Consider the following 27,821-nt stretch of genomic DNA (forward strand, 5'->3'; position numbering starts at 1 on the left):
TAAATGATTTAACTTCACTGAAATATAAAAATGTCGAAAATATTAGATTAATGGCTAAATTATTATTGGTTAATAGCTATATTATATTTGGCTACACAGCGCTTCGGATTTACATAGTTTTTTCCTTTGATGATTCCTATTTTACAAACAGATCTTGACGTAGTTGCGCATAGATTTATAGGAAGAAAGTTAGATTGGTCTGTACTTAATTCAAGTACAGCCGTTTCTGAAGGAGACAACTGAGGAATATCCCAAGAGTAACTGTTTTTATTTAATTCAAATACCCCAAGATTTGCGCTGTGTGTAGAAACAGATATCAAGGGAAAGTTCAACTTAAAATCAGTAATTGATTGTGACGACTCAATTTCGATAGTAACATTCGTATATCCACTCCCTGTGTCAAGAGGCCAACAAGAAAAAGAAAATGGAAGCTCAATTTGATGATTCTGGAAATGTGATGATAGCCTCCATTTAACGAGCGGCATTAGTGTATTGACCGGTAACGCACAATTTATGCCATCCTTTAATACCAATTTACCACAATCTTGGAATTTTTCTTTATTAAGATTTGGATGAGTCTTAAATTGAAATCTGGGATCTTCAGTTATCGAATACTCAGGAAAAGCCTCAGAAGACAAAGTAACTTGAAAAGTACCTTGAATCTCAATTTTAGATTGAATCGTCCCATCAATATTCAGTGAAAATTCAATCTTCTCCTCAATCAGTGAGCATTCATCTTCAATAAATTTATCCAGGGTATTGTTTACGTTCTCTTTCGATTTAAAGTCTGAAAAATGTGTATCCGTGGCTTTTGTCGAAGAGCCAACATTTTGTTTTGGTTCTGTGATTGGTTTCTTCTTCCCAATAAACATCCCTTTTCCCGGGGCATTTATTGACTGAATAGTATTGGATTCATTTTTATGCATCCCAAAGGTGCGGTTGTTGCTTGCTGGATCAGAGTTGTTAACGGCATTACTATCGTTCCTCGATATATTTTTTACGGGCCCAATGCCTACTGACTGAGCTATTTTACCGACCCCAACTGACTCTGCGAACGCTGCAATTCCAGATAATGAGGACTTTACAATATTATTATTGGAGTTGGCTGATTTGTAACTCGATTGATTAAATGCTTCATTTGTTGTTCTTTCCTTATCTAGCCTATTTGCAATATGCCTTCTACGTTCTTTTTCTTCATTCTCCTTGTTCTGTCTTATCAACTTATGCAGCTTTTCTTCTTGAGATTCCATTTCAAGACACGTTTTTATTTGGCTCAAATTGATTGATTCTTTATACCCAAAAGATATAATTTCATCAAAAGCAAAAATTACTTCAAAACAATTATTTGCAATTAAATCTTCCGTTATTGGAGGAGGATTGTTACAGCAGTCGTATAATACTTGACAGAATAATTGTAAAGTGTCCATATCTTCAATAATATTAGAGTTAATAGGTGTCATCAAGATTAGATAAATATTATCAATTGCTTGATATATAAACCTAATGTTATCAATCTCCATATAGGTATATTCATTGCTTAAACAAAATTGTTCAATTTTTTTAATAAATCTATTCAGGTAAGTTTCAACATCGCCTCTTGTCATTTCAACAAATTGTCTTGACAAGAGAATTTTTCTATTACTCACAATGGATGCAGAAAAAACTACCATTGTGCAGAATAGCTGTCTTATTTTCTTCAATTTTTATAATTTTCTAGTATTTTTCTTTGAATTCCTCACTATTTGAAGATGTTCTGATGAGATTATACCAATTTTACTCCAAACTTTTACAATTTTTGATGTGAGGGTAAAAAAGCCGCATGGTGGAAAAAACGCGCAAATCCACTTTAATGTTTAAAATAGAACCAATCTGAAGAATTCTCTATTTACCTTAATTTTAAGATTTCTGTCCAAATAATACAAAAAATCATGGGTTTGGACTAATTTTGTTTGATTATAAAAGGATCTTTGAATATCAACTTTACTTATATGGGGTATTACTCTATATAATTTTTGGTAGTATTCAAGTATTAGTTGCTCCATAATTAAAATTCACTAGATATGGATACTAGAAATTTAAATAACTCAAGAATTTTTGTTGATGGTGTATTTGACTTAATGCATGCTGGCCACTTTAATGCATTAAGGAAAGCAAAGCAATTTGGAAATGAATTAGTTGTTGGTATTAACTCTGATCTTGATTGCTTCAATTTAAAGGGATGTTACCCTATTTATAACCAGAACGAACGTGGAGAGCTTATGAAAGGCTGTAGGTGGGTTGACGAAACTGTAATCGGAACCCCTTACAAAGTTGAAGGGAGCTTACTAGATCAATTAAATTGTGAATTTGTTGCGCACGGTGATGACCTTGTATTGTGTTCAGATGGGACTGATCCATATAATGAACCAAGAATATTGGGAAGGTTAAAAATATTTCAAAGAACTGAAGGCGTAAGCACAACTTCAGTTATGACTCGTATTTTTCGTGCTTTGGGTTTAGAACTTGATGACATTCCACGGTTGAATAAGTTTGATAATTCAACTATGAGTAGGAGCGAAGAGTTCAGTGCATCAAAAATTAACAAATTTCTTTATGGAGATTATTCTACTTGCCAAAGTTTGATTTCTGCAAGTAGAGTCATAAGTTTCGCCAGTGGAATAGCATCTGCAAAACAGATGTATAACTCAAATCCCAATGTTACTTATATCGATGGAAGCTTTGATATTTTTCATTTTGGACATTTGAGGCTTCTTGAACGAGTGAAAAAAATTTTTGGTGGAGTTTTAATAATTGGAATTTATGATGACTCAACAACTCAAATGATTTATGGAAGTGGGTTTCCAATACTTAAAATGATGGAAAGAGCACTAACATTATTATCTATGCGTGTTGTGGACGATGTAATATTTGAGGTTCCAATAAAGATTACAAACAAACTTATAGAAACCTACAAAATCAATAATGTTGTCTCTTGCAAGATGATAGAAAACTACGTCAGTTATGAGCAATTAAAAAAAAAAAACTTCATAGATTCGGAAAACCCGATTGACTACATATCAAAACTGGAAGAATTTTGCTATGAAGTACCGAGGAAAATGGGAATATTTTGCAATACCCCAATTCTTGAAAAAGACGAAATTTGTACAAATCACGATATATTTTCACGTATAATGAATAAGAAGGATTCTATTTTATATATTATTAAAAAAAGATGGGAAAAGGAATTAAGTTTTTATAAAGATGAGGTAAATAGTAAACCGTTATCAACTAGTCCAGATTTTTTAAGTTAGTGAAGGGCTTCAGTAAAGCTACATAAATGGCATTGATTATCATTTATACAAATGTAATCAATCAATATATCATAGTTCAAATAATTGCTTTGATAGCAACAATTTGATTCAATTGTCATTGGAATGATTAGAGGTGTTTCCCAGCCAAGATCGATATTTGATTCTTTGAGTGAGTATCTATTAGCCTTTTGATCGTATAATTCGTTAGCTGTACAAGGAATTGCATTTCTTTCAACATCCTTTTCATTAACACCGGGATTTTCAATCGCAACTATCCGTTGTGTAGTTCTTTTTTCCTCTTTATTTGGATTTTTACTGTTTAAGATATCCAGTATCTGTTTGTTCAGATAAATTGCATTTTCTCTGTAGTTGTTGTTATCCGTATTTCTTCTTTTGCATGGTTTGCGTTTAACCACATTTTCTATTCTTTTTGTAATCAGGGCCCCTTGTTCCCGCGAGCTTTTCTCTTCACATGAAGTTCTAAAACTATCATGATTGGTACTGCAGATACCATTATGAAGAACTAAATGCTCATTAGCCGAAATTCGAATATCACTGGAATTTTTGCTTACATATTTAGAATTTAAGCTTGAGCTAGAATCGCTGAGCAAACTGGTTGGTGAACTCTCTGAGAGTGTTTTATTGAATGGCAAGTTCGAATTAGAATTACTATCAATTTTATCAAAACTTGTATTTGAATTAATAGCTGCTGTATTCTCAATATTCAGAGCAGTTATGTTATTAAGTTTGCGTCCACATTTAGAACCTTGACTTTCTCCATCAGTATAATTATTCGAGCCACTCATCGTTTTATCCGATGAAAAACTCACGGAAGTAGAGGAAATATGGTCGTCACTTGAGTTAACTACTGAATCAGAGCAAAACTTATCCTCGAGAGAAACATTTACTCCTTTAATTTTTTCACCTTCAGATCTTCTCAAACCGACTTTCTTTCGACTAAAAATCCTACTTTTGGCATTTCTCATTGAGAATACCTTATATTTGTCTTTAATATGAGAAAAAAGCAAATTACGTTTCTTTTCCAGAGTCTTCATAATTTATCTTGGGCCCAAAGCTCAATATCAACAACAAAACTCTTAAGGGTTTAACCCCATGAAAAGTAATAATCAAGCACTTCAACCTCATCTGTAAATTAAATACTACCTTTTCTTTTCCATTGAACTTCCACGCAGAATGTTATTCAGAAAATTTATTTGTTCGTCCAAATACTGATTTGGAGGTGAGTTACTTAATGTATACATTAAGGAGTCGCCAACAATCGCAACAGACATATTGTCACAAATCTCCAAATTCGGTGGAAGACCTGAGTTTAATGAAATTAAACAATTGCTACCCACCTTCGTGTTCTTATTTACTCTAGACCCCACTTCAAAACTATTATTGTCGCCTATAGTTAAAGCGCTGTCGATTTCACATCTTACATGGAACCAGTTGTTATTGCCAATAGACATTTTGTTAATAGTTTTGTTAACAATCTTCACAGACTCTTCTATTATATTGTTCTTTCCTATTATAATTCCGCCGACCCCACCGTCAATTAATGCAGAAGGGTGGACTATACAGCCTTCACCTAACTCAACATTTCCAACGATACTTGACTCGAGGCAAATAAGTGAGGCCAAATTCTTATTATCTTGCATTAATTAACTATTAGGTAAAGAAATTATATTTGCTCAAGACTGCATATTTATTGAACTTTTATAAAGAAATGCTTAGTTTATCTGTTAATGATTTCGCCACCGAGATTAACACGCGGGACTGTGGGGTTTATTTTTTTATTACTATATTTTGTATTGAAAAAGTAACAAATATTCATTCATCAATTTAACCGAATAACTGTATTGGCTGATGAGATTTAGTTTCAATCCTCTCATTTGAACTTTTATTTTAGAGAACTTATTTTTTTTATTAGATCTTTATGTGGAATGCTTGAACCTATTCTAAACGTGATTAATGTCTCGCGAAATGAAAAAAAAGTAACCTGAGAAATAAACGATTAATTATTGAATTAAAGGGCAATTTATGACAGGTTAATTTCATTTATATTGCTTATACTTGACTATTGTATTATTCTTGATGAATAATTTGCAAATATGTAATATAATCTAGGAAATTGTATTAAAAATTAACTTGATGTGAAAAGGCTCATGTTCTTTGTTTTTAAACGACCACTTATCTATGGAGGAATTAATTAATGATATTGAGAACATATCAATAAATAGTAATAATGCTGATGAATCTAACATTAGAGACTCCGAAAAAAATGATAATTTTTATGATTACGAAGTTTTATTACCCACAAAGAGTCAATTAGAAGATTATTCTGTTCTTTCATTGACGCCAGTTAAGGACAGTAATAAGGAACCGTTGAGAAATTGTATTCTTTGTAGGGATTATTTGAGCCCAATTTGTAAAGAATGTTCAAATCATACTTCAAAAACTTCAAGGAAAAACAAAAAAAACAAAATTATTCCGGATGGCAAAGTTAAAGCGCTCGCTAGGCAATTTGAGGATATTCTGCCTGAAACGATAAATAACAGTCCAAACTTTTCCGTTGTAAATGACGATTGTATGTTTGGGAAGGGTGAATCAGTTAATTATCAAGTTGATATTTCATTAAACTCAGTAATTGAACATGTAGGTCTAGATATAAGCGATTATTCAAACTCTAGTAAACTTGAAAACGTATCTATTATTTCTAATGAAGATTTTGGAAGCCATAATAACAACTGTAAAATAACAAAAAATCAATTGACCCCAATTATAGACCCAAACCTGTGCGAACAAATTGACCCAATTAAGGCAATTACTACATCTTCAAATAGTTATATTAATACAGTTGAAAAGAAAGAAACTACAAATTGCAAATCCGCTGGTACACAAGTTAAATCAATTACAACAGAAATTGGCAACTTGCTTGAATGTAGCTTTCAAGAAAACGATTCATTATTTGATAAATTTGAATCATTAAGCCCTTTAGAACAGAGAGCATTGTTATTGAAATGGATTACCGAAACTTTGAAAACATCAGAAGCAAGTTCGAAATTATCGGATAACGAATTACAGGAGATAATAAAAATTTTAAAAGGTATTGTAGATGAGTTAGAGTATAACGAAAAATATATAACATCTAAAAGCTCTCTAAATAATAATGCAAAAAAACATCAACCAATTTGCAACAACCATGCTTTTAATGGAAAAGACGAATTTGAAAGTTCAACGATTACAAGAAATGAGTTAAAAATTCCTGATACTGAAAACTCAAAAGTAAATCTGGTAAATTTCAAATTACAAATAAATATTGGTATTCCTGAAGATGAAGAGATAGAAGAGGAACATATAAATAAGTTAATGTTTAAAAAATATAATCACTTTGGTAGTAATTTTGAATCAAATTCAGTAATCATCGATGGAAATAGCTTGAGCCCAAAATCTGAAATAGTTTTAGATGATGAGAAATTAGTTGAAAACTCAATCAAAGAAATTGGGAATAACTTTTTTGGGTTTTTCAAGTAATATGGCCATATTAATATGTTTTAATCGAATTCATCTTTTTTCTATTTAGTAAATACACTAACTCAATTTAATTTTTCAATGAAGTGCTCTTTTAACAAATTTTTTGTCTTATATTCAACATTTGTTCAAAATTGGAATAACTTCTCAATGCTTTTGAGCAATTATGTTTTCATTTCTCATCAAGCTGCATTCTCTTTGGATTACGCAAAGATTGAATTCCTGGTTTATTATTAATTTTAATTGTTTATTCTCTTGAAATACTGAACAGGTGGTAATATTACTCGTATATTTTAATATTAATAAATTAAATTCCTTCCTGAATGAAAAGTGCGAAATAGTTATATAACCTAGTAAAATATTTTGTATAAATAATATCTAGGAATTTTAATTATAAATTAAGTTCAACTGATTTTTTGAAAGCATATAGAATCTTTTTAAACTGAATATTTTTAATAGATGTTTAAGATATTAGTTAGAAATACTTGTTTTCATTTCCAAATTAAATTTAATATTCATTTTTAGTTGTTTATTCTCAACTGAACCAAATAAAAAACCATGGATATTTAAACAAAACTAGATGACAAAATATCTTTCTTTTGAGACAAAGATTTTTGAATTGGGAGTAAGGCTGTGAAAAGAGTGAAAATTGTTATTAATGATCAGTTGAATAAACATTTAAGCAGTAAGAAAAAATACAAGTGTTCAGCCAAAATAGTATATATTTTTTGCAAGCTATTGAATTAAAATCAAGTTCGATATTAAATCAATTGTTGTCAAAACAAATTATCAAAAATTCAAAAAAAAACAACTTTTACTATATCAATGGTTAATTTTTAATGATAATCTGATTAATAATTATAGCTAGTTTTAATTTCAATATTTTCAATTGACTTTAAAATGCTATCTAAACCTTTGATTAATCCTATAAATCTTTAATGATTATTAATAAATTATAAATAACATACCTTCATTCATCAGAAAATCCTCTTCACTCTCTTTACTCTGTTTCAATGCATGTGTGAAATCCAGCCATCTAATATCGCACTTTTCAACATTTAACCTGAATTTGCAATTAGTATATCAAATATTTTTTGGTTCTTAAATTAATAGGTCTAGTTTTTTAAATATACTTTTCTCTTACCTGTCGAAAGCTAGTACAATCGAGGTTGCAATAAACCTATAACTTTTTTGTTTTTTTAACCAGAATTTCAGTATTTCAATTTTTTCTCTTGTTAATCTAATCAAACTTGGTGAGAGTTTTAAAAATTCAGATAAAAGTTTCATTGTTTCATTAGAAGTTAACTCTTTACCTTTTTGTCTCGAAATCGTAACCTTATCACTTATTAATCCTTGAATTCGAATTCCAATTTCATATTGGCACGAGTTATTAATTATCATATACTGCTTAATCGATTTATGTAAAGACTTAAATTTATAAAACATGTCGCGAATAAATTCACTTTTTTCTGGAGCACGTTCAACCTTACGAAAAATATCATTGAATTCTTGCATTAAATTTTCACCCAGAAATGTTTTAGTAAAAACTTCTCTTATGTTATAAATATAATCGTTTTTAGATTCTCCTATCCAGGACGTTCCCAATTTTAAATCAATGATACTTGGATCCGAATATCCATTCAGAAAATTTTTCATTTCTATGGCAGATTCAATTTTGAAGTGCTGTAAATTGTAAATTTTTTTGTTTAATATTGAATTAATAAAAGATTGTTTTAAATATATTTTCTTTGATTTTTTTCCTGCCTCAATAACAAATACAAACCTGATAAACTTAGGAATAATATCATGACGTTTTAGAAGATGCTGCTTGTTAATAGAATTGTAAAAATCTAATTCGTTATTATTATTATTCTTTAACATTTTATAAATATACTTATTGTCTTTGGTAGACAATAATAGAGTTGACCCCATAAATCTTTCATTATTTTCAGAGGAAAGAACTTGAAAAGGAAAGAGCTCAAAACTATTTATGCGTGAACAACACATAAGCTATTGAAAGTTATTTATGTAACAGGCTAAATCTATCAAATATATTAGATCTCCGATTAAAAGCAAGTAGGGCTCTTGATGCGCATCTTATGCATAGCATTCGATGCTCGAAATTGTGTTTCATCTTTTTTTTGCAATATTTTTTTGTATTTATTTGACTAAAAATATCAATAAAGTTGATGGGCTCGTATTTAATTTATTTTGGATCTTATTTGAATAGATACATCATAGATATTACATAAAAACATTTTCATTTCATAGTTATTTTGAAATTTCCGATCTCGTAGCTATCCAAATATTAAAAAAATTTGAAAATAATTTTTTGTTGGTATAATAATTTTACTCTCAAATTTGAATGGTCAAAATAAGTAAAAAGAATCTCTAATTAATGAATGCTAATAATAGTTTCAGTGCAATTGAATATTAATAAAAATATTTATTACTTTTCCCGATAATTAACTCGAAGCGAAAAATTTATTTTCCTATTATTGCATTGGAATATCGATAGAATAATAAGCAAATAAGATTTACTGGAAAGGTCGAATAGCAAATCAATAACAATAAATATATGAATATGCATTTATATAAATATAATTAAAAATGGCTAAAGATATTTGCCACTTAAAAATAAATAATTCAAGTCAAAAAAAATGTTGATTAATACTCATTAATCAATAAATATGTTTATTCGGATTCAACTTCATCGTCATCGATACTTTCTTCCGAACTATCTATACCATTGTCTGTTAAAACAATGTTCAATTTGGATTTTGTAGTACAGGCAAAAAATAAGATTTTTTGGGACTTAGTGTCATAAAAAAAGTAATCAAACGAGAACAAAGATCCATCGTCCAAAAATGGGCTTAGCTCGTCATTCCCCATCAATCTATATGAGTATATTTCCGTATATTTAATTTCGACGGCATCTCTAATGTTTTCCCATAACTCTAAAAGAAAACTAGGATAAATTCTCTCTACAATGCTTGAAAGGTGATAGTTAATATTATTGTATACGACAGAAAAGCTCTTTTCTTTGAATAAATTGTCCGGTTTTATTAAGCTAAATTCATAGTCCGGAAAACATTGGTTCATTGTGCTGATCAAATTCACCAGTAACTCACGAACATCTTGGCGTTGGACAGGCCCAATAGGTGAATTTGAAATCCACTGAGGTGAAACACACACTTCTCTATCAATTCTTTCACTCAAATCGCATTCTTCTAGAACTTTTTCAGAGCAAGTAAATAGCTCAAGCCTTCCATTTAAAATTCGGTCGCCAACATCCAAGTTGCTTAAAAGTACTGATAGTCGGTTTAGTCCTGAATGCTCTATGAACCGCATTCTAGCATTATTTTCCTACTTATCTGTTCATAGTTATGTTAATTTGTCTTACATATAAATAACTATTTTTAAACTTTGATCTCAATATATATGTAAGCCACTACCGCCTTAGTTGTGATTTATTAATTAAATATCGTTATTTCAACAAATATTTTTTGTGCGATTTGCAACAATTTTATACTTGAATATTATTAATTTTTTGGCGAACTGATTTTTTTATTAAAAATAAACAAACCCGCATTTTATCCCTCCAATTTTAAGCGGACTATTTGCAACCGGTAAATAGAGAGAAAGCTTTCAGTTATAAATTTTTTATTACAAACTTTTTAAGTGTTTATTCAACTTTGGAAAGAATTAATTAAAATTGCTCAATAATCATGACTTCGAACAATATTTGTTCTCCAATGACAAATGTAAACGACGAAAATTCAAGTGCACTGATTTCATCTGGTTGTAAATCAACAGATTGCCATTGTGAAGGTAATGGCGTTGTCACCACTCATACTACATCACCAAATGTGACCCAAAAGTGTTACATTACTCATTCAGGTTGTCATGAGGCGGTTGTAACAACGACAACGCAAGAAGTTAGAAGGCACAAATGCCCACCCAAAATTCGGAAGATTCACGAACACATTAGTCAACCTCTAAACTACAATTGTACATCTCAGTTAGGAAACGTGCCATGCAATATAATGATGAACCCGTGCACGTGCAATGTATCAAGAAGCTCGTGTTACAGGACTAATTATTGCAACTGCAACAATGGGAGTGTTCAGTTTACCTGCTGCAATAAGTACGTGAGTAGCGGATGCGGTTGTTCGTGTTGCTGTTGTTCTACATCAAGCGTACAGACTACGTTGTACCCTGTATATATGTCATTTCCATATAATCAGGGAAGAAATATCAATGTTCCTTACACAGTTTATTCAACGCCACTAAACTCTGCATACAATCCACCCACCGATAATTATTACTATCAATATTAATGTGTAGATTTAATTTAGATGTTAAGTAGATTAATTTTAATTCGGTTCTAATAGCCCTATATTTTCTAGTTTATTCCTACTCGTATTTCATTTGAGCTTTAGATAAGCATATATGAATTGCTAAATTATCCGCATCTTTTAATCCATGTTGGAGAGCTTGAACACCAAAATAGTCCTTCTGGTGAATCGCAGCAGCTACATTTTTGTATTCCGGAGAATGAAAGATGCCCAAGCACCAAATTGAATTTAGTGTACAATGGCTTATATAACAAAAACAAGAACCCGATAGTTAGTAAAGATAGTAATATCAGTAATGAAATAACCCTGACAGTTTGAACTCCACCACTACAAGAGCAATTTAATGGAGTGAAGCGACTTCTAAGATATTGATCTCTAGCTTCATAATCTGAAATAGATTCCACATTTAATGAAGTTTCTTCAGTCTGGCTTTTGTAATGGCCGGCTTCAACATCAGTTGATCTAACTTGAAGTGAGAGCTGAACATCTTGACTTGGCAATGAACTTGCATTTTTTCTTGAAGATTTTATCGATTTTTGTGAAGATTTTGACTTTCTGGGAAATGATTCTATGCTTGCAAAAGACCACAACAATCCCGAAACAAAACCACCAATATGAGCCCAGTTATCTGTGTTTGACATAAAACTTAAAGAAATCCCAATTAAAGAGGCAATAATAACTAGTAAAATATATAAAAATTGCCAGCGAGAATTTCTCCAGTTCTCCAATAATAATACAATTATTCCTGCCAAAAGTGCAAAGAAACAAGACGAGGAGCCAGCAGAGATTGTGCATGGGTCCAAAACGGCAGAAGCTAAATTACCTGAAATACCCCCCAAAATGTAAAGTATAGCATATCTCCATATTACCCAGCGAGTCTCGAGAATAATACCAAGTATTACTTGACATGAAAGGTTAATGATAAGATGAATAAATCCGGTATGAAGCCAAAATGACCAAAAAAGTCGAGCTAACTGTCCACTTCTAACGAGATTAGTATCCAATGCCCCCATATCAAAAACTACCTGAGGAGGAGGTCCGAACAAATATCCGTCATATAAATTTATAATGGAATACCCATTCGTAAGCTGGCTGATTACTAGTTCTTGTATAAAAACAAAAATAATGCTAGATGCAAAAAAAGTTGTTGCTAAATATGAAATCTTAAGTCTTACAGAGTTTGAGCCACCTCCAATACAGCAAAACATTGTTAGAAAAAGTGAATTTCTACTTGTGTGTTTACCACGTTTTATTTCGGTCGTTCTTTCTTTTCTTAATGAATTTTTGCTTTCTTGTGTATTTTGTTCTGAACTCGGCTGCACAACATGATTTTTTAAGCTATCATTTTCGTCAATTCTAAAGGACTCTGCGATTACATCGAACTCCTTACCATTACCTTCTTTAGATAGTATTGCAGAACTATCTCCTCGTATGGGCATTTGTTGGTCCATTGACTCCAGATGACTATTTAACAATTGAATATCAAAAAACTCTATTCCAGAGATATATACATCAAATTAATTAAATTAGTGGCAACTCCTTCAACACACGCACAAAAGGTGTAATACTTGAATAGATATTAATTTTACTAGTTACTTGACGGAACGTAAACAGTGTCGCGCGCCTCATTACGTAAAAATGCTAGAGGCTAGATATTAGCTTATTTTATACTAAAATTTGTAAAGCATATATGCGCAAATATATACATTATTATTGGTTATTTCACGATATATTAGCGTTTTCAAGAAGTAATTTAGATTGCATAGCCTTTAATAAGAACAAGTATTTAGAAAAGAGGATTAACTTTGCGGAAAAAATGACAATTTAGAATATTTATTTAAAATAAATTATTAATATTAGGTTTAGTCAATTGAGTTTTGAATTAAACTCATCGTTTGTGTGTCATACTGTTTTCCTACATATTACAGAGCTTCTTTACCCACTTTATATTACTAATAATATCGGGGTCCCGGGAATTCTCACCAACACTACAAATGTTTTCGAGAAAAGATCGTTTTTCCTTAGAAAGTAAGTATTGAATAAGCTGCCCATTAAACGCAGTTATTAAATCGCCAACCAGTGCTGTGGCGTTCTTCAAATTTGAATCATTTGGAAATTCGCCGCTATAATCGTTGACGATATTATCAATAAACTGAATAATGCTGGGCACATAAGGTCCTAATATTTCAAGCCTCTTTGCATCCTTCATTCCATACACAATACCTGTATATCCTTGTAAAACGGCCTCTCTTAGTTCACCTAAGTACTCTATCCAGTCTTCACTGTTAACCGGGCCATCGTTGTATTGAGTAATAGAAGCTTGTTGAAATAATTGTAATACTGATATTACATATGGAATAAAGTCTTCCCCCAAGTTCATTGACATATCTCCAAGCGCAACTATTGCCAGTGGCTTAACTTTTCTGTCTACATCGTTTTTCGCCAATAAAGCACACAAAGTCTTGACAATAATTTCCAAAGATGGGTTGATTTCTTTCCCAACTGATCTAACCAAATCACCAATAAGTTCTATCGAATACTTGCATGTATCGAGTTCATCATAACCTTGGATTAAAGGGATTACTATAGATATGCATTCGCTTACATATGGGGAAAAGTCGTTAGACATTGCTACAATCAGAGAAGTCAAAGAAAGAATAGATTCCTCGGATGCCCCACCCTGCCGTAAAAGCTCGAAATATAATCTAATTAGTATTTGTGAATACTGAAGTGTTAGTCTCTTACCAAGCTTTGTAGTTAACGCATATAGTGCTCCACAGATCAATTGTATATTTAGAACAGTTACGTCAGATCTCGGAATAGGACTTTTTTCCATGATTTTTTGCAACCCAATATCTTCACCAATAATCAGTTCATGTGCTAAATTAACCAAGTTCATGTGATTCTCTGCCCCAGAGTTAGCCACAATCATTGATAAAGCATTAAAACATGCTTGTCTCATATTGTTTTCATCGGAGTTTTCCCTTTTAAATGCTTGTAATAAACTTTGAACAATATAAGGAAGCCACATATCTAGAACCTTCTGTCCACCTTCTACATGCTGAGAAGATTCTGCAATTTGATGTATTATCCAACAAATGTTTGTGCAGACACGAGGATCATCAGCTAATAGTCTTTGTAATAATAATGACAGTAACCCATTAGAGTGCTCAGATTGTTGAGGAGGAAGGCCTAGTAATGGAAAAATAATGGTTGGGTGAAATGTAACGATTCTCCCAATCGTCCATGCACAAGTATCTCTTACAGCAACAACGTTGTCGTTTAAAGCCTGACATAAATTTGTTACTGATGTTTCGACTATAGGCTGCATTTTTTGAATACTAGGGCCCTCAAGAATGCTTCCATACGCTAGCACTGCAGCCTCTCTATTATGCCAATTTGAATGAGAAAAGTTAGAGTGAATAAACCCAAGCGTGGGCTCCAGTATGTTATCACCAAGAAGCTGAGAACACAGTGTTAAGCAAGCTCCTGCTGCTTTAGCAACCGTCCAACTTTCCAAGTCATCATCATCGTTTTGTCTTAACAGCGTCTCTAGCATCACTGGTATTAACGCCGCTTGTACCTGGGAAATGTAGTGCATGCAACTCGTATTTGATAGTATGTTGTTGTGTTCATCTTCGAATGATAATTCAATTTCCAAATCTGCAATAGTATTCCAAAATTCAATACAGCAGACAGAAACTGGTTCATATACACCTTTAATTCCCTTTATGGTCATTGGAGTCAATACTGATAAATATGAACCCAAGTAATCATAATATTCAGTAGCTATAGACACTAAACACTCATAGGCTGCAGTTTGAAGGAGCTCTCTTTTGTTTCCTTCTGTCCCGCATAAAGTGCAGAGGACTTGAAAAATTAAATTTCTTTCCATCTCATTCGAAAAGTTGCTTCTTGCAAAGTATAACGCATAGTAGAATGACTTAGTTGCTGCTAAGGCAGTTTCTGAGTCAGGGTCGCTCATACCCTGAACGATTGCTGTTAAAATTTGGTTACTAATTTCTTCTGTAATTATTAGAGATGAAACCTCGTTTTCCAGTAGTTTCGAATCTTCACATAAATATCCCAAAGCTGTTAAAGAGGAGCGCTTATATATAACCGACATTTTGTTATCTGAGTTATTTTGAACGAGTCTGATTAAATATGGGAGAAGTTCTGGCCATCTCTGACAAGGAAGTTCTACACGTCCAAGCTTTGCAATTACCTGGCAAGATGCACCTCTAACACTTGCGACTGGACTCAAAATAGACTCCAATACTAATGCCTTAATTTTTGAAGTAACATTCTGTGGTAGAGATATCCACATTCCTCTTTTTTCAATATCTATTCTAGGTTCAATTCCTGAAACTGCATTCTTTAGTAGTAATCCGGCCAATTGGCGAGACAACTCTGGCTTGCTCTCATTAAATAGTTCTTCAGCCAAAAGTGTCAAATATTCTCCAACATTTTGCTCCTGGGCAGCTTGAAGTTGCTGCTCAGCATTCTTCCTAACTGACTCTACTGAATTGTGGCAGTTTAACAGTACTTGGGTTAGATCCATTTATCTGCTTCACAATCTGAGAAATTAAAACAAAATCGAAAATAGTTGTCTATATATTATTATATTGCACCTATCTAGTTTCAATATAAGTGAATGTTAAACCCTTAAATTAATAATTATTTAATAATATATTCAATTAATCCGCTTTTACGCCAGATATGGGGTGATAAGAGGGGGAAACGAATAAATAAATTTCCTTTAAACTAAATAAAGTTGTTTAAAACAATGAGAATTTAAAAAAGAATTAAATTGATTATTTCTGGAAAAATTTTTCTTAAAATAACTAATTTATTATCTAAAATAAATCGAGTAGAAAATGCAATACTTCCAATAATATTAAAAATTTTAGTTTTTCAAAATATAATCCATCTTTATCAAATTTTACTAATATAGATTTTATAAAACAAACAGTTATTATATATTGAAACAGCATAAGTGCTGCGATTTACAGTTGAATTTAGAAAATGATTTTTGAACTGACAATAGAATAAATGTTACCGCCAACTTAACCACAGTAGATAGATATGTGCATCTGTTATTCGAACATGTAGAAATTTACCCCATTGATTGATCAAAAAATTATTATCATAATGAATAAATTGATAAATTCTTTGTTAATTTTATTTTTAGATTTCAAATGATAAACCCGATAACATTGCTTAATGCAAACATTAAAACCCCTAAGATTTTTAGTAAAAAAAAAAGAGAAAATGAAAATCAAGATAATGATGACGCTGAAGTAATAGTCAAAAAGACACCGGATGATACCGATGGAGTAAGTATAGAATTAAAATTGTTTTTCACTGTTATTCTTTTAGAATGTCGTGGAGTTTGACGGCCCTCAATTCATTGATGAACTGGCAAACGTTCCTGTAATGAGTATGGACGATTTTATAAGTAAATATGTTGAAGACGATGAAGTTATCGATTTTGAATATGAATCTATTGATGAAATAGATGCAGTAAACTTTGAGGAAAATAACGTTGGTACTAAGGGTAAGCTTATATTAATTTATATTTTGTAGAAACTGATTTGGTATTTAGACAAATCATATATGCTCCAAAGAAGATGGAAAGTCGTAATATGGGATTTAACTATTGAAAATCTAGGTGATGAAGAGACTAGTGTATTCATTGAAATAGATTTTGGCACATCTAGAGAGGAGTTTCGCGTGCAACTAGAGTCAAAAGAATATATTCTATCAAACGGAGATCTTAAACATCGCCTGAGAACACCAATTGTACATAATTTACTCAAAGATAAGCCTCAAAAAATAAAATTTCACCCTTCTTTTGAATACAGAGGCTCTTATTATGATATTGAAAAAGAAAAACTTAAGCTTTCTGCCTGGAAATATCATAATTTTAGGCTTAATACATTAGATGCGATGTTTGAAATTAAATTAAATACTTGCGCAAATTCTGATCTTCAGCATCAGTGCTACTTGATGAGATTAGGAGATGGGCAAACGCTGGAAAAGGTTTATAAGATTCATTTTAATTTATATTTCCAAGAAGTTTATGATTTTCAACTTTCACTTGATCGATTTGAAATAAAGGAATTATTAACTTATGATAATATTATGGATAAAGTCAGTTGTATAAAAAAAAAAGTAGTTGAAAAAATTCCTATTCATAATAATTCTTTACTTGAAATAGATTTTGAAGTTAATTCAAATGAATTGTTTTCATCCGAATTTGCTGTAGTTGAAAATGGTGAATTTGAAAATATCAATAACGACAGATATCGAAATTTATTGGAAAATAACTTAATTAGGACGAATAATAAACCAATTGAAAAAATATTTCATTCTATTTCTTTTAATTATACTGAAAATGAAATAGGAAATGTATTGACTGAAAAATCTAAAATTAATAATAATGAGACACTGTATTTAGAAACTTCATTAAATGACCAAGTTACTCAACAAAAAATTGAATATACAATGTCTCATCAAAGAAAGGGAATCTGGGATACTTTCTTAAAGTTTATTGGGTTTCTAAAGGAAGATCAAAAAGATCATGTTCAAAAACTTGATAGTCTATTAATAGAGGCCGAATTAGACCAGGCAAAACTTCATCCTGCTAATTGTAGCCCAAGATTAAAAATAAATATAATCTGGCCCACTACATTGAAAAATTACACTATATATAGTAATATACAAAAAGGCACTAATTGTCCCATATGGGAAAACTTAGGATCAATTTATTTGCGAGGAACAATAGCAGATTTAGAAAATTGTTTCATGGATATAGAAGTTATAGATTATAATAAAGACAAAGCAATAAACACACAGGCAAAAACTCATATCCCACTAAAAGGACTGATTGAGACTAACACTGTTGTTGAGTCAAATCTATCTGAACCTTTGTGGTTGGCAGAAAAAGTCAATAAAACTGAAGAGCGCAGAATACTTGCTACTTGGGAATTTGGAATTATAACCGGAAATATATCATTTAAAAACTATCCCTTGCAACGACAAAGAGGAAACTTTATTCATTTTGTTAAAGATAGATTATATTTGGTGATCAAGATAATCAAGGTTGACAACATTATAACTTTTGAGAATCTCGAAAACACTCAAGTTAATATTTCAATCACTCATCAAGGGTTAACTTCAAAGTCAAACTCCAATATATGTAGCAATCTAAAGGACAGACCAACAGATGATTATATTATTTTGCCATTGCAACTACCACCAATATCAGAACTTTACTTTTTTCATTTGGAGAGTTTAGGAGAAATTTACATAGACTTATGGGTTAATTCAGACAATCAGAGTAGCTCTAAAATGCAACATGCAGGGTTTACTTCGTTCACAATTTGGGACACAATATATTCTATCAAAGGTACAAAAAGGCCAATATCTGAAAGATATTATAGTTGCTATACCTCAGGTTCGAACGAAAAGCTGAAGGTAAGAGTGTTCGAACAAGAAGTCCCGTTAAAATTTCTTTTCCCCACAGACAGAGTTGCCAATATTTCATTTGAAGCATTTATTACACCCGATATATTGTCTATAAAACCAAAAGGTAATCAATCAATTTGTTCAAAAGATACTGGAATAGCTGAAAAAATTGACATTTTTTTAAGAAGTCGTATAGAACTTTCTCCAAGTCAAGCACCAAAGTTATATCAAAATGAAAAAGCGTCGATTGAAGTAACATTAATTAGTAAACTGGGTACAGGAACTATCGGAAGATTCTTTATTTTTTCTTCTTATAATCACAGAGGAAGTGAACTCATGCTTTCACAATTCGTTAGACCGATTCCTGCGCCAAATGGTATAACCACTCCAAGGGCAATATTCCATTTCGTAAGATGTATCCCCTTTATTAATACAAGTTTTAGAGAGCCTCCAAAAAGAACAAGAGATAAGTTTAGCAATGAAACATCTAACAATGATTCTTTAAAAAGAGGTAACCAAGAATGCAAGAGTGCATATTCGTTTGGTAAGTCACATTATTGGTTCACCCCAGACTTTACACTATTGAATAATGGTGGGGGAGTTATTGACCATTGCCTTTTACATGCTTCTTTATTGTTAAAACAAAAAATTCAAGCTTTCGTATGTATAGGCACAGTTGCTGGGGGTCATTTTCATTCTTGGGTAATGTCTTGGCATTTCAGCGAAGTAGATAATTGCACATATATCAAATTCTGGGAATTAACAACTGGACAAATTTTTGTACTGAAAAATAGGTTTATTTCCCAGCAAAGAGCTCGTGAGGTCACTTTACGGTTTAGGAAGAGAGAACGTCTTTTATCTACTGGAGTTGAACCAAAAAATGATGGTGTACATATAAAGACTATAAAGCTACCATATAGAAGTATCGACACAATATTTAATGAAATAAATATTTGGTTTAATGTTCAAGAAAATATAAGTCCTGGATCAATATTTTTTGATTTATGGGACGGATCATTATTTATTTCCTGCACAAATACGCCTTTGGTTCATCATCCTGGATTTCGAAGTCAGCCGTATTCATCAACCCCGAACAAATCAGCTATGAAGGATATGAAGAGTCTATTAAAAAATATACTACATCATGAAATTCAATCTCGTAGGAGTGCACAAAATCTTGGAACAAGATGGAATATGGATCCAACATTAAATCTTTTTTTGGAAAAAGGTTTGGAAATCATAGAGCTTTCCGAAATTTCTAGCGAAGAAGAATATCCTGATGTTATGACAAAATTTAGTGACTGGAAGTTTGCTATGGAATCAAAAGTTCCAGGAATGCATCGAGTATTAGGGTTTCCACTTTCATTCAATCACGCAAGTCCAAAAATAATTGCAGAAGCTATTTTTGGGAAGCTTGAAATATTATTTACACGGGATAAATCTGCAACTTTGAGTATCGCGGTGATGATTAATGGTTATCCGAATCATATATTGTGTTGTAGAATATTCATTTTGGTTATACAAAAAATTAGTGAGAGAGAAAGGAAAAAAATTTTGGAAAGGTACGAGAAAAAAAAATTGAAAGAAAATAAAGTATTCAAAGATGAGAAATCAAATTCATTAAAATTTGATTTAATTAATTCGAAGTTTGAAGAAGAAAATGTTAGCCATTCTGTTATAAATGATTATAATGGATTAGACAAAGAGAATAATACTCAAATTAAAGACGAAAATACAAAAAAAACTTTAGATAGCGGTACTCCATTGGTGACGGCTGACTTCATAGGTATATTGGATAGAGAAAATAAGATGATACGGAAAAGAAGAGTGGTTTTACCTGAAGGCAGTATTTCTGGAAATCTTTGGATTTCAAAAAAAATTAAGGATGATGGAAATTTTCGATACTATATTGAAGGAATTGAAAACTCGGTCAGCGAAAGTTTAAATATACCAAAAAATAGAGTATGTGCAACTGAATTGAATTATGAAGGTCAAAGAGTCGGATTTGCTATTTTACCTGGCCTGAATGATAATGAAATGAGCCCTTTGGACCTGATGTATGAAATGGCTTTAAAAGTCGATGAATTATTGAAATCAGATAAAAACTTTATCGAATTTACTGGAGGGGATGCTGTGCTTGAATGGGATTATGAGCAAGTTGAAAGTGAAGGAGAGAATGAGGAAGCAATAGAATGCATAGAGAATGAAGATATTAGTGAAGCCCAATCAGAATTAAGCGAATTTGAAGAAAGTTTAAGCCAAGATGAACTTGATGAAGTCCTTGAGGATGAATCAGAAGAAAGCATAGAAAGTATCGAGTTGGAAAACGAAGAAGATATAAATAATTTAAGTTCTAATAGTTCTAGTTCAAGATCTAATACGATCTCGAGCTTGCTCGGAGAAATTGAGAAAAACCCAACTTCAAAGCATCTATTGAAAAGAGAGTCAATTGAAGATATCAATTCTGATATTTCAAATGATTTTTCTGATGATTCAGCAGAAAATGAAATAAGAACGGTAAGGTTTGAAAACCGGGAGAATTCTGGTAATTTCAACATTTCAAACAAGACTCTTACCACCAAAAATAGTTCAAATGTTTCTGAGAACAAGAATTTGAAAAGATTTACAAAAACTGGAAAGTATTTAATTTACAGACGCCCGGAATATGAGCAATCAAAAATAAATAGGAACAAGGAGCTCAACAACTCAAATATAAATACTAGTGATTTATCAGTGTTTCCGGCTGCAACTTTAGCAATAAGCTTAGCAAGAGGACATTCTGAAATTAGAAATAGTGGGCTGTTGAGTACTAACAAGGAAGCGTATTATAACATAGAAAGAACTAGACATACCAAAAAGACAGATAGCCCTGGAAATAAAATACTCGCTCATTCGAGTTCAAATGACTTACTTTCTAATATGTTCTATAAAGGAGAATATAATATGTTTACTACACAAGTATTAAATAAGAAAAATTCGACAAATAATGAAAGTATTAGCTCAACAAGAGTTAAAAGACGTTCAATTTCCAGAGGAAACTCTAATAATTTTTGAAGAAATTAAAAAATTTAAACTCGTGTTATCTAAAATTTCATTTTTTTTGCCGCATTGTCAATTTGTAGAATATACTTAAACTTCTACACTAAGTAAAATGAATAATGAACTCAATGCTACCATAAAAAATATTTTAAAAATAAATGAGATTCAAAATGATGATCTTGCTTTAATGTTATCAAGATATATTCAAAAAAACTTTTTAATAAATACAAATACTGATTTTTCTGCAGATCAGGATTATATCCAGGAGATAATTAAGGTATCAATTACAATTATAACAAACTGTAATTTAATTACTTGCACAGATTTTAATAAAAAAAGTGATATTCTAGTTGATAATGAAGAAATCCCAGTTTTTAAAAATTATATTGAATTTAAGAGTTTTAGAGATCTAAATAATTGGATGATCGATTTATATGACCGAATACTTTTCTCAAACAAAAACTACTTTCACGGTGAAAAAATACTCGAAGAAAAAATTCAAAAATTGTTAGATGAATTAAATGGCTGTGAAATAATCCCATTTGAGTTACCAATAGATTTTATTGTGTCAATTTATAATGCAGGAACAATCTCATCAGAAAAAATAGTTGATTATTTAAGATCATTGCATTTATTATTCAGTAAAAATGACGAGAATATTTCAATATACGGATCTGAGACCAAAGATTATCTTTTTTGTGAAGATATTAGTATATACAACGGCGAGTTAACAGAATATACTTCGGATTACCAAGAATCTCCAATAAATAATCATATTAAAAACAAAAGGTCTTTTTCTGAAAAAGTAGAACGTGAACTACAAAAACCCAATATTGACTTCAGCCTTAGAGTTAGTTTTTCTGTTGGCCAATTTCTTGAAAAAATGGAACGCGAATTAAAAACTTTAGAAGATATCACTTTAACTTTTTTTAGAACTATAAATTCAAGTTTTGAACATAATATAAATATTTCAGATAAAAAAGATATATTTTTAAATGCTTTTTATAAAAACCAATTAATTCATTTAATAAGACAGAACATTGATAGTATTAATATCTCAAATCGATTTTTGCTTGTTAAGGTACTTCATAGAGGGAGTTTCGGCCAAGTTTATGTGGGGCTTGACTTATTATCATTTAAGCTTGTTTGTTTAAAAAGGCTTACGGGAAGCCTGTCGGATAATCAGTATTTAAGGAATTCTTTAACTGAAGCAAATTATCTAAAAATTTTGAGTAAATCTTCAGTTTCAAAGTTCGTTCCTCATTTCGTTGATGTTGTAGTGAGTAATAACAATGTATTTATTATTTCAGAGCTTCAAGGTAAAAATTTATTGTCCGTTTTAAAGAATGATCCGAAGAAAACGTATTTAACTCCCAGTAAAATTCAGAGGATTATTAAACAGTTATTAGTTTGCATTAAATATCTTCATGAATCACTCAAACTAATTCATTGCGATATTAAACCAGAAAATATAGTTGTCGAAAATATTAATGCACATGACATTTTTGGATATCTAAACGATACACATATTGATGAAAACGACGAGATAAATATTAAATTGATTGATTGGGGAAGCTGCCTAAGCATTTATCAGGCTTCAAGTGCAAGAAATTCTTACGTTCAAAGCAGGTATTATCGATCTCCTGAAGTCTGTTTAGGACTTCCCTATAACGAGAAAATTGATATTTGGAGTATTGGATGTGTAATGGCCGAACTGGTGCTTAGAAAACCCTTGTTCGATCATAATAGTTCAACACAACAATTGTTGGCAAATATTATAACAACAATAGGAAAAATACCGATGCAAATGATAAATAACTCTTCAACCATAAATCACTTTATTACTCATGACGGACACTTATTTGATAAATACTTAAACAAAATTAGACTTTTCACAACATTAAATGAAGGTTCTAGACATCAAAACAGATTATCTGAATTGTTTGCCAATAGTGATCCTTTATTTGTTGATTTATTAAACAGGCTCCTTTGTATAGACCCTGATGAAAGACCTTCAGCATCTCAAGTACTGAACCATCCATGGTTCAGTTATGACTATCTTAATTGATCTATATAAAAATTTCATTATTATTTTCTATCTGGCGATGTATAATATCTCAAATTGTTAGCTTTACTGATTATTCGGATTCATTATTTTTGTATATTTATAGAGGGGGCTAGATTTGATAATTTTCTGAGGGGAGCTAGTTTATTTTTATAATAATTCTTCCAATCGGAAGAATAACGTAATTAATAAGAAATTATATTAGTTCAAAGTTAATTGATTGGAAAATAATACATTTTGCCCAAATATTTTACTAAAAAGCTTGAGATTAGTTATGCATGTATCTTTGCCGACCGTTTCAAAGATAGTAAAACAAAAAGAAAATAATTATGTATTTTTTGGTGAAAAGGTAAGCTAGTTATTTTTTAACTTTAAGGCCAGTAAATTTAACTATTTTAGATTAGTTTCCGTGTTTGTAGTCATAGCTGCGAATATCTGACGGTTTTTCAAGAGAATGAGTGTGGGGAGGAAGACTACAAATTGGGACTTTCAAACTTGGGTAGTTTTGAGCATTTCGAATCTACAGATAATAAGAATTTTTTTGAAAAAAATTTTAAAACTTATCAAAGTTTATTTTCTAATTCAGAATTTTATTTACTAAAATTAAATCATTTATTAATTAATTGCTGTAATGAAAAAGAGCATATTCAGTATGGTGACAAATTCTATATATCCTCTCTTGTTAATAACCAAGTGTTTATCGTTGGGTTTGAACAAACTTCTGGCAATTTTATTTTATCAAGATTTGAAGAAATCTCTAAATATTTAAAGAATGAGAAGGGATCCAATGATGATTTCCTCTTAAAGAAATATCAATGGTCACTAGAAAAAGTGCCAATTACAAAAGAAGAGTCAATTTTAGGAAGGATGAATGGTTCATCTATTCCAAACACACAATCAGTGAAATATAATGAGATATTCACAATCAAATTAAATAACCAACAAATTGTTTGTACCAACAAAGTTAGTACTAACTTAAAGATGCAATTCAGCCAATTATCTATTGGCGATGTTTCTATCTTTGGAAGAAGTAGCTATTGGACAATAATCCCATTAAAAATCGAAGGGACGGTATATCCAAACTGGTTTTTAATGAAAAATATTTTGAAAAATAAAAAAAATTATTCTCTGAAATTTTTGGATAACAGAATAATTGAAAAGTTGGTGCATAGTCAGTTTAATTATTTGAAAGACAAAATGGAACCAGTTCAATTAGACGCTTTTGAATTAGTTTTGGATCGCCCAATTGGTTGGGATATACCTAGTAATAATATTCCTGGAGATAATTCTGCATTAAATGCTTCAAATAAATTCCTAGTAAAATCTTTGAACTCACTTCCAAGTATTACTGGTTTTGTGTTTGATCATGCCGAGATTGGAATCGATGCCACTATAAAGCATAATATAATCCCAAGCAAGCTGAGTAGTTTTTCGATAAAGATACAGGAACAATTAATACTTGAAGATATTTTGAATTGTTTAGTATGTAATAGTGGTAATTACATCAAAGTTACTGAACTAATTATTGAATTTTTTCACGGATGTGGACATTTAGACTTTACTTCGGAAGATTTATATATATTTGAATTCAATTCAACACAAGATCATGAGAAATATTTAAAACTACATTTTATTCCTGGAAGAGAAGGAATATCATTATTTTCTCACCAAATTTTCGATGATCCCAGTAATTTAAAATATTTTTCCAGAGATATTATTTGCGATAAAGTTCCGGAGGAATCAAAATCTGAAAATATATTAGACGGATCGCTTGAAGTAAATAATATTTTGTCTATAAATCATTTTAAAAAAAATCCTTCTCTTTATCCACTTTCTTACAAAACTTTAGAACTATCTAATTTGCATAGAAGAATAAGGAAGTTTCTGAAGGTACACGAGAGTGGGAATTCTCATTTTGGAATTATTTCAGGCACGTTATGTGATTCATTTCGCGAACTTTTGAAGCATTTCACGATGAAAATTACAAAGTTTGAATCATATCTAAGAAAAGGACAACTCACAATTCAAAATATTTGGACATACTCTCAACAGGCACTAGTTACTTTGAAAGCCTTAGATTTTATTTCAACTCAAGTATTATATAAAAAAGGATGTGAAATGATTGACCAAGTATACAAAATTGCAAATAATGAATTCAAAGGTGAAGAGTCACATAAAAAAATCACAAATTTTGTTTTTAACCAACTTTTTCTTTCTTGGTATAAACATTTTTTAGCACCTTGGCTGAAATTTGGAGTGGTATTAGATAATTTTTTAGAGTTTAATTGCCAATTAGGTACTAGAAAAAGGTTTAACACAAAAAATATTCATTCACGAAATTTTTTCAGAGAGCATGAAAGAAAACTATCTTTTATACTTCCTTCATTTATAAATGAATTAGTTGTGCAAGTTAATTATATTGGATTAGTTAGTCGCTTTGTTTCCCATATTAATCATTTGCATACTCAAAATCAATCATTTGACCAAGTACACGAAAGTCAAGTGTTATATTTTAAAAATTTAGAGAATACTTTGGAACGAATGCTAAGATCCATAAGCAATAAATCTGATTTGATCAGAAGTAAGGAAGTTAAAGTGTATATCAATACTATTTTTCGTGAATCACAACTATTGATCTACAGAGTTTGCAACTCAATTACCGATATCAGCCATCACATTAATACATTCTATGAAATATTTCTTTGTGGAAACGATTCCCTAATTCAAGAGTTTATCGAATACATTCACAAATTGGGGTTTAGAGGAGAAAGAACAGACTATTATTCATGTAGTAATATAACACGTAAATGGAGTGAACTTATGGTTAAATACTATAGAGACTTGAATAATTCAGATAGCTCTGATAGTTTCTTTTGTAAAATTGAGAACAATTTGATTACGGAGTGCGTAAAAGAAGAGTTGTTTAAGCCAGTAAAGTGGGAGATAAACTCATTAATTTTACTTGAAGAAGAGTTAAAGTTTATACAAAAAGATAAACAAAGAATTTCAAGTTTTGATGCATTCAAATATTTAACTATTCAATTCCATGAAATAAGGACATTAGGTTTTATTTGGTCTAGAGAATTATTAAATAAATACGAGGCAATATTTAGATTGATTTTCCATTTAAAATATATTAATCATTTGCTTAACAGCATTTGGATAGCCCATCAAACTTCAAATATTTGGGACAATGAAATGGATAAAATGAAGCCTAGTATATCAGTCAATGGACTAATATGTAAGTCTTACCTTTTGAGACAGAAAATGCTTTTGTTAACAACTGGAATATTAGAATATATTTACCAAGATGTAATTGTTCCTTTATGGCGCTCGATGATGCAAAATCTAAAAAATATTACAACTTTGGAGGAGCTCAATTCGCGTCAAGACCATTTACTCAATGAAATATTGACACAATGTTTTTTCTCAGAGAGCGAACTGTTACATTCACTATATATGATTCTGTCTCTTTGCCACTTATTTGTTAGCCACTCCAACTTACTGAATATTTATGGGCTTCCCGATTTAGAAAAAAACATTTCGCGTGAAAACACACAGAAACAAAACGAAAAACATAAGGAGAATGTGCAGATTTCAAAACATAACAGCAGTTCTTATAAAAGTGGTCATTTAGAGAGGAATAAGGGTAGGCTCCGGACTAACACACATATCAAGGGTCTACTAATCGATACTGCGTATATCAATATAGTAGAAAAATTTGGTTCAAAATTTGAATTGCTTCTTTGCAGCTTTTTCAGTAAGATATCCAACTGCAAGAGCAAAAATGTTAATCTGATAAATAAACTAGTGCTAAGATTGAATTATAGCAGCTATTACACAGAAAAAATTCCTGCCAGCGTAGGATCTTGGGGGGAAGCCACACTTAATGAAGATTCTTCAAATAATGATCTTTTTATTGAAAGCGAACAAAATTTCAATCAAATAAGTTCCGAAATCTTTAGAAATGGGCAAAGCACAGATATTACGATACTGTGAATTCTCATTTGTTAAAAATATTTGTGGGTTAATAATCTCATAGCGCTGCCAACTTGGCGCATATTT

At 31.0% G+C, this 27,821-nt stretch overlaps 13 protein-coding genes across 13 annotated transcripts; 6 read left to right on the forward strand and 7 right to left on the reverse strand.

Moving 5' to 3' along the window:
• Positions 1 to 62: 62 nt before the first annotated feature.
• ELE39_001180 (coatomer complex delta chain) lies at positions 63 to 1,670 on the reverse strand (the record flags this gene model as incomplete). The annotated part of the gene is made up of 1 exon (XM_067344219.1): positions 63 to 1,670. The coding sequence occupies one exon, from the start codon at positions 1,668 to 1,670 to the stop codon at positions 63 to 65; it is 1,608 nt and encodes a 535-aa protein (XP_067200257.1).
• Positions 1,671 to 2,060: 390 nt separating this feature from the next.
• On the forward strand, positions 2,061 to 3,228 carry ELE39_001181 (phospholipid cytidyltransferase HIGH family; the record flags this gene model as incomplete). The annotated part of the gene is made up of 2 exons (XM_067344220.1): positions 2,061 to 3,165; positions 3,212 to 3,228. 2 exons carry the CDS (start codon positions 2,061 to 2,063, stop codon positions 3,226 to 3,228), a joined length of 1,122 nt encoding a protein of 373 aa, XP_067200258.1.
• A 58-nt stretch (positions 3,229 to 3,286) lies between these two features.
• ELE39_001182 (uncharacterized protein) lies at positions 3,287 to 4,345 on the reverse strand (the record flags this gene model as incomplete). The annotated part of the gene is made up of 1 exon (XM_067344221.1): positions 3,287 to 4,345. One exon carries the CDS (start codon positions 4,343 to 4,345, stop codon positions 3,287 to 3,289), a length of 1,059 nt encoding a protein of 352 aa, XP_067200259.1.
• Positions 4,346 to 4,450: 105 nt separating this feature from the next.
• Positions 4,451 to 4,951, reverse strand: ELE39_001183 (acyltransferase; the record flags this gene model as incomplete). Its single annotated transcript, XM_067344222.1, has 1 exon — positions 4,451 to 4,951. One exon carries the CDS (start codon positions 4,949 to 4,951, stop codon positions 4,451 to 4,453), a length of 501 nt encoding a protein of 166 aa, XP_067200260.1.
• Positions 4,952 to 5,489: 538 nt separating this feature from the next.
• ELE39_001185 (Low complexity witha potential C2C2 zinc ribbon) lies at positions 5,490 to 6,827 on the forward strand (the record flags this gene model as incomplete). Its single annotated transcript, XM_067344224.1, has 1 exon — positions 5,490 to 6,827. One exon carries the CDS (start codon positions 5,490 to 5,492, stop codon positions 6,825 to 6,827), a length of 1,338 nt encoding a protein of 445 aa, XP_067200262.1.
• Positions 6,828 to 7,964: 1,137 nt separating this feature from the next.
• Positions 7,965 to 8,831, reverse strand: ELE39_001186 (uncharacterized protein; the record flags this gene model as incomplete). The annotated part of the gene is made up of 1 exon (XM_067344225.1): positions 7,965 to 8,831. One exon carries the CDS (start codon positions 8,829 to 8,831, stop codon positions 7,965 to 7,967), a length of 867 nt encoding a protein of 288 aa, XP_067200263.1.
• A 687-nt stretch (positions 8,832 to 9,518) lies between these two features.
• Positions 9,519 to 10,175, reverse strand: ELE39_001187 (uncharacterized protein; the record flags this gene model as incomplete). Its single annotated transcript, XM_067344226.1, has 1 exon — positions 9,519 to 10,175. One exon carries the CDS (start codon positions 10,173 to 10,175, stop codon positions 9,519 to 9,521), a length of 657 nt encoding a protein of 218 aa, XP_067200264.1.
• A 377-nt stretch (positions 10,176 to 10,552) lies between these two features.
• ELE39_001188 (cysteine-rich protein) lies at positions 10,553 to 11,164 on the forward strand (the record flags this gene model as incomplete). Its single annotated transcript, XM_067344227.1, has 1 exon — positions 10,553 to 11,164. One exon carries the CDS (start codon positions 10,553 to 10,555, stop codon positions 11,162 to 11,164), a length of 612 nt encoding a protein of 203 aa, XP_067200265.1.
• Positions 11,165 to 11,289: 125 nt separating this feature from the next.
• ELE39_001189 (rhomboid family membrane associated protease) lies at positions 11,290 to 12,633 on the reverse strand (the record flags this gene model as incomplete). The annotated part of the gene is made up of 1 exon (XM_067344228.1): positions 11,290 to 12,633. The coding sequence occupies one exon, from the start codon at positions 12,631 to 12,633 to the stop codon at positions 11,290 to 11,292; it is 1,344 nt and encodes a 447-aa protein (XP_067200266.1).
• A 464-nt stretch (positions 12,634 to 13,097) lies between these two features.
• ELE39_001190 (importin karyopherin) lies at positions 13,098 to 15,743 on the reverse strand (the record flags this gene model as incomplete). Its single annotated transcript, XM_067344229.1, has 1 exon — positions 13,098 to 15,743. The coding sequence occupies one exon, from the start codon at positions 15,741 to 15,743 to the stop codon at positions 13,098 to 13,100; it is 2,646 nt and encodes an 881-aa protein (XP_067200267.1).
• A 1,055-nt stretch (positions 15,744 to 16,798) lies between these two features.
• Positions 16,799 to 21,706, forward strand: ELE39_001191 (membrane conserved in eukaryotes; the record flags this gene model as incomplete). The annotated part of the gene is made up of 1 exon (XM_067344230.1): positions 16,799 to 21,706. One exon carries the CDS (start codon positions 16,799 to 16,801, stop codon positions 21,704 to 21,706), a length of 4,908 nt encoding a protein of 1,635 aa, XP_067200268.1.
• A 97-nt stretch (positions 21,707 to 21,803) lies between these two features.
• On the forward strand, positions 21,804 to 23,759 carry ELE39_001192 (kinase domain-containing; the record flags this gene model as incomplete). Its single annotated transcript, XM_067344231.1, has 1 exon — positions 21,804 to 23,759. The coding sequence occupies one exon, from the start codon at positions 21,804 to 21,806 to the stop codon at positions 23,757 to 23,759; it is 1,956 nt and encodes a 651-aa protein (XP_067200269.1).
• Positions 23,760 to 24,030: 271 nt separating this feature from the next.
• ELE39_001193 (gamma-tubulin complex associated) lies at positions 24,031 to 27,755 on the forward strand (the record flags this gene model as incomplete). The annotated part of the gene is made up of 2 exons (XM_067344232.1): positions 24,031 to 24,105; positions 24,156 to 27,755. The coding sequence occupies 2 exons, from the start codon at positions 24,031 to 24,033 to the stop codon at positions 27,753 to 27,755; spliced, it is 3,675 nt and encodes a 1,224-aa protein (XP_067200270.1).
• Between the last annotated feature and the right edge of the window lie 66 nt (positions 27,756 to 27,821).

This window comes from Cryptosporidium sp. chipmunk genotype I, assembly GCF_004936735.1.
Source record: "Cryptosporidium sp. chipmunk genotype I strain 37763 chromosome Unknown contig_17, whole genome shotgun sequence".
Lineage (NCBI taxonomy): Eukaryota > Apicomplexa > Conoidasida > Eucoccidiorida > Cryptosporidiidae > Cryptosporidium > Cryptosporidium sp. chipmunk genotype I.